The 6,000-nt window shown below is 46.9% G+C and overlaps 1 protein-coding gene across 1 annotated transcript; it reads left to right on the forward strand.

Annotated features, from left to right (window-relative positions):
* Positions 1-1,764: 1,764 nt before the first annotated feature.
* Positions 1,765-5,499, forward strand: C4H18orf32 (chromosome 4 C18orf32 homolog). Its single transcript, XM_056848897.1, has 2 exons — positions 1,765-2,011; positions 5,425-5,499. The coding sequence occupies exons 1-2, from the start codon at positions 1,790-1,792 to the stop codon at positions 5,497-5,499; spliced, it is 297 nt and encodes a 98-aa protein (XP_056704875.1). The 5' UTR covers positions 1,765-1,789.
* The last annotated feature ends 501 nt before the right edge of the window (positions 5,500-6,000 follow it).

Raw genomic sequence — 6,000 nt, forward strand, 5'->3', positions numbered from 1 at the left:
GAGAGGGCGGGCATCTTGGCCATCTTCTGGGCATGGAGTAGGGGTCACTGGGGGCGTGGGGGGGGAGGCAGTTGTGAATTTCCTGCATTGTGCAGGGGTTTGGACTAGATGACCGATCTTCTGAGACTGAGGGTACTCTTGGAATTCTGAGAGGCTGTTGCAGGTGTCATCACAAAATGATGGAACGTTGGGAGGTTCCAAGCCAAGCTTCGTCTTACGATGCATCCGACATTGTGCTCCAGATGCAAAAGTAATGTGGCTCTTGCTTCAGGGAGCTGGAGGGAAGCTGGTTTTGGCTCTGTGTTTTGGGGAAGGGCTGCTGCTTTGTTTCCATTTCCAAAGGAAGATTTCCAACCTGCGCTGCCCCAGGGAGGGACTGCTGAGCTCAGAGATCTGAAAAGGTTTGTGGCCAAGCCAAGGGTGCACATCTGTTGTGTAACTCCCCAGGATGAGTTACAGTGCTTTGTTAGTTAATCAGCTGGTGGGGAGTGACCAAAAAGCTGTTCGTTTCCCCCCCCCCTTGTTCCATTGAAGACCCTCTGGATTTTATCCCCAAGATTTAAGAAGCAAACAGGTACCACACTGGGGATTGCTCCTCTAAAGAGATAAAACATCGATGCTTAAGCCGAGTTCTGTAGTGCTCACATCAGTAGATGATTTGGCTTAATAACACTGACCAGCATAATTTAGTGGGTGTGCTTATGTACAGATGGTGTGGGCGCATCAGGCCTTCTCGATGCCTTTCAAAAAATGGAAGTTTATGAACTTTTCCCAGTGACTCCTTTTAGCAGTCAGGCTTGAAACTTGTGCACTCCTAACCCACTAAGTACGCGCCGCTGAAACTTGCGGCCAAAGAAACATTTTTCAAATCGGGTTGCAAGCCTTCTTCCCATCCAGTTATGTAGTGCAAAAGACACTTAATTTGCATTTGAGGGGTCGGTTTTGAGTTGCGTTAGCAGGGGCAGTATCAAATTGTGGTGGACAGATTTGTGCGTGTTCCCCAGTCCATCTTTTGTGAAAAACAAGGCTGTGTTGTTTTCCTGCTTTTTATCTATTGTTCTGTTCACTAACAAGTGAATAGAACACAGGCAAGGATAAAATATGTGCAGGCTTGCTGGTGTGTGTACTCCATCTCCCTAGCAAAGTTTGAAGCCTTTGTCCAGCGGAAGGAGGCTTTCTCAAGCTCAGGGGTCCCCAACTTTTTTCATCCTTCAGGCAGCTTTGGAATTCTGACACAGGGTGGTGGGCATGACCACAAAACGGCTGCCACGGGAAATGGAGCCAACCACAGAATAGCTGCCGAAAGAGGCAAGGCCAACTGCAGAATGCCAGGACATGAGGTTCTGTGTAACTCTTAATAGTAACCCTTCAGGGCTTCAGGCAGAAGTTCTGTTTAATGGGGGATGCCTTTTAATCTGCACAGCCAATCAGAATCTCTACTGGGCAAAAACCCCACCAGGTCCCACTTTCTGAAAGCACTTGGTGGGTGCCAGGAGAAGTGGGCATTGTGGTGTTTGGGGCCCCCAGCTCTAGCACATGTGGCTTTTCCTCTGACAGAAAAGCCACTTAAGTTGGAGGAAGGCCCCTTGGGATGGAGGAACTGCCCCCAGCCAAAGCTTAGGATCTGTGCAGCGCACAGCTGCGTCTGCTGGCTTGGAAGCGTGTCCCTGTGAGCTCATAGGGCTGCAGCCTTAATGTCTCACTGGGATATGCATCAGTACGACGACGCAAGCTTTTACTGACTGTGTCGCTTTTCTTAGTGGCCTAGCACCTGGAAGGAGGAGCCGCCATGGTTTGCATTCCCTGCATCGTCATCCCTGTCCTGCTGTGGGTCTATAAAAGGTTCCTGGAGCCCTATCTCTACCCCATCATCTCGCCTTTCATCAAGCGCCTGTGGCCCAAGAAAGCCGTGACGGGAACAGTAAAGGAAGACCAGAAGGGCAGCTTTGGAGACGGACCTGAGCCAGCGGCCGCACATGAGTGTTCCACGGATGAGGTTGAACTTTCTAAAGTAAGAGCCAACGTGATGTAGTGGTTAGGAGCGGTGGTTTGGAGCGATGGACTCTGATCTGGAGAACCGGGCTTGATCCCCCACTCCTCCACATGAGCAGTGGAGGCTAATTGGTGAAGTGGAATTGTTTCCCCACTCCTGCACATGAAGCCAGCTGGGTGACCTTGGGCTAGTCACAGTTTTCTCAGAACTGTCTCAGCCCCACCTACCTCACAGGGTGACTATTGTGGGGAGGGGAAGGTGATTGTAGGCCAGTTTGATTCTCCCTTAAGTAATAGAGAAAATCAGCATATAAAAACCAACTCTTCTTTTTCTCCTTCTACTTTTTCTCCTTTTTTCTTCTTCCCCTCTCTCCGTCTCTCTCCCTCTCTGTACACAATTTCCTTTCAGACAATCAGGTTGCTCAGCTAGTCAGAAAAAAAAAGTTTCTAGGACATTAAATACCCTCATTTTTCTCAAACATTCACCCGATCTGTTCTGCCAAGAGGTGCTATCTGCTTTCCCTTTCTCTGCAGCCGTATCTGTGCGGTCCCAGGGGTCATATTATCTGTTCCAGAACCATCAAGGGAAGAGAAAACAAACTTCATTCTAAAGCTGACGTGGAAATATGTGTTAGGGCTTTATTGTCTGACTTTATTGTCTCGATAACGGCCTACTGAAAGTAGCCCTTTTCTCTAAAGCTGCAATTCTGCCGCTCGTGCATAGAGGTGTCACCTTGAAACCAGTGGCATGCACTTGCCAGTGAATATGCAGGGCATTTCATCTTCTGAGACAATTGTGATATGTGAGAAAGCAGATCTGTGCTAAAAGAGTGAACATACATCTCCCCCTTTCTCCTTCAGCATGGTGTAGTGGTTAAGAGCAGTGGTTTGGAGCGGTGGACTCTGATCTGGAGAACCAGGTTTGATTCCCCACTCCTCCACGTGAGCAGCGGACGCTAATCTGGTGGACTGGTTTCCCCATTCCTCCACATGAAGCCAGCTGGGTGACCTTGGGCTAGTCACAGCTCTCTCAGCCCCACCTACCTCACAGGGTGTCTGTTGTGGGGAGGGGAAGGTGATTGTAAGTCGGTTTGAGTCCCCCTTAAGTGGTAGAGAAAGTCGGCTTATAAAAACCAACTCTTCTTCTTCTTCTTCTTCTCCTCCTCCTTCTGTCTAAGAGGGTTTCGGTACGTTTAGTGCCTTGAAAATCTACCTGAGAGCATTTTGGCTTGCTGGCATTGTTTTCCTTGCTTCCCTGCGGCAGGGCCTCCGGGAGCTCATATAGATTGCCCAATCTCTGTTGCTTGTGATGTAGCCTAGCTGGAAGAGGTTTGGGACTGCTGGGTGCCCCCTTGTTCAGGTTGGACAGACTTGGTGCGGACATGGTTCTGGGCTACATTTGACCGATTTATTTCATTCGATTTCTATCCTGCTCCTTTCCCAGCAATCAGGGCTTGTGGTAGTTAACAACATAAATAAAAATTACAAATATTTTATTTAAAAAATTAACACACTGGCACTCTGGCATGATGATCAGAGAAGCTGATAAGTAAACTTCTAAGCCGCCTTTCAAGTTTGAGAGGTGCACCAGGCAGCTTACGCTATGGTCAACTTAAGTACAGCTGTAGAATCATGAAGGCAAGCGATTAAAAAGCACTTAAGAAATCCAGGGGCCGTGGCTTGCCAGCAGAGCATCTGCCTGGCATGCAGAAGGCCTCAGGTTCAATCCCCGGCATCTCCAGTTACAAGGACTAGGCAAGTAGGTGATGTGAAAGACCCCTGCCTGAGACCCTGGAGAGCTGCTGTCAGTCTGAGTAGACAAGACTGACCTTCTGATTCAGTATAAGGTGGCTTCATGTGTCCACAATTACTTTAAAATAAAAACATGTTCAACTGTCTCTGGAAGGCTTGCAGCGTTGGCAGGAGGGTCAGACACAAATCATGGGATAAGGGAATTGCAACGATGGTGTAAATTAACTTAAAAAGACTCAGAACCAAATATCTAGTTAATATCTCAGTCCAAAAGCTCAGAATGGCTTTCCCATCTCTACCCTTTCAAACAATGAAAACTCCAATATTTGATGGATGATATAATAAAGTACCAATAGCACAGTATATTTGCATTTGTGGGTCTCCTATGGAGGATTTATCCTGTTATATCCTAGCTTGTCCTCTTTATGCAATACCTAGAGAAAAATTCCTTTGTACAATATTAACTGGGTTAAACTTGTTACCTGATTCCAATAAATTAGTATTTTTATTGTCAGGTAAAGGTAAAGGTCCCCTGTGCAAGCACCGGGTCATTCCTGACCCATGGGGTGACGTCACATCCCGACGTTTCCTAGGCAGACTTTTGTTTACTGGGTGGTTTGCCAGTGCCTTCCCCAGTCATCTCCCCTTTACCCCCAGCAAGCTGGGTACTCATTTCACCGACCTCGGAAGGATGGAAGGCTGAGTCGACCTTGAGCTGGCTACCTGAAACCAACTTCCGTTGGGATCGAACTCAGATCGTGAGCAGAGCTTTTGACTGCAGTACTGCAGCTTAACAATACCGACTCATTTATCACTTGTAGGATGTCTCTTTTTGCTCTAGCATTTTGTTTGTTCAGATCTGTGATGGAGCCAAAAGGTCTCTGTGGTTGTGAATCTGAGGGCCCAGCAGATGCTCTGTCAGTACCAGTAGCAGCCCCATGGCACAAGGGGATTGGCATTCCAAAATCACGGTGTTATCTGACTCTCCGATGCAGGAATATGAGAGATAAATTCATCTGAACTAAATTAAATTATATTCTTAATAGAGTTAAGAGTCCATTTAACATGCAGAAGAATCATCCAGGGCCATGCCAACGTAACATTGTTTTAGACAAAGCTGGTTGGTTAATACTGAAAGGTGGAGGACCAACGGAAAGCGATCATTGTCAAAAAAGGGAGAGACCTCAAAAGCACGCAGGTTTTGCAGTAAATGTTTTGAGATCATTATTATAATCAATGGTGCTTCTTTTGTTTCCTGCCCAGAAGGTAAACTCTGCAGGGCAATCGGTGATAATCCTACCGTTTAAAATAGCTAGATCCAACTTGAGTGCAGCCTGTGCTAGATGAAGTCCTGCAAGGTTGTGCTTAGTGTCTTTAAACAATCTGTTAGGCAAGCCATTTGAGCTCTCCAGACTCGGATCACACAAATAGTAGCTGGCATATAATACTTGATCATCGCAGCCCATTCTCGCATTAAAGTCCCCCCGCATAATAAGTGAGGCTTCTGTATGTTGCATTGTTAAATTTTCTATGAACCTCTCTAAGCCTTCCAAAAAATCCTTAGTCATGTCTTTTCTTCCCCTAGGGGGAGAATGCGGAGATATGAAGATGTCATTCTCCCCTGGTGTTTCATATCTTTTTTTTCTTTCTCTTCCTTGTCGTCTTCTTCCTATGTTTTAGACCAAAGGCAATGGGGTTGCCAACGGATACGCCGGAAATGAGCCTACCGAGACGTCCGACAAAAAGATGGATTAAAGGAACGTGCGCCGTGGCTGCTGCAGGGAATGAACCTGGAAAAACGTTGTTGCACTTTTCCCAGAATGGAAACTTAGACACACTCTCAACACCCACACCCTTTGGGAGACTTAGCAAAATTCTGTCTAGATAGCTGGGGGAAATAGTTCTAATCTATTGCTCTGTTTCTCTTGACATTCCCCTCGCTGGAATTTTCTCCAGTGCAGTACAGTGGGTAGTGGTAGAGGTTTTAGGGTCAAGGCTTTATTAACTGCTGTGTTTTGTCAGGCTTGCCATGTATTTGTGTCACAGACTCCCCTGAAACGAGGGTTGCCAGGTTTCCCTCTGGGCCACGGCAAGAGAAAAAAACAATCAAATGTCGGTGTGAGATGATGTCACTTCCAGGGGAAACCTGGAAGTGATGTCACGTTGCTGTCGGAATCACCAGAAACTCAATGGTTTTACCATACCGTTTCTGGCAATTCCTAGAGCACTGTAACGCCACTTGAATTCCTCTCCCCC

The sequence above is a fragment of the Euleptes europaea genome, chromosome 4 (genome assembly GCF_029931775.1).
Source record: "Euleptes europaea isolate rEulEur1 chromosome 4, rEulEur1.hap1, whole genome shotgun sequence".
Classification (NCBI taxonomy): Eukaryota; Metazoa; Chordata; class Lepidosauria; order Squamata; family Sphaerodactylidae; genus Euleptes; species Euleptes europaea.

What these genes read in the sequence shown, in the direction of transcription:
- C4H18orf32 (XM_056848897.1), top strand. Translation starts at nt 1,790, where the DNA reads ATGGTTTGCATTCCCTGCATCGTCATCCCTGTCCTGCTGTGGGTCTAT. An exon ending in ATGAGGTTGAACTTTCTAAA is followed by an intron (nt 2,012 to 5,424) that starts GTAAGAGCCAAC and finishes CCTATGTTTTAG; the next exon opens with ACCAAAGGCAATGGGGTTGC.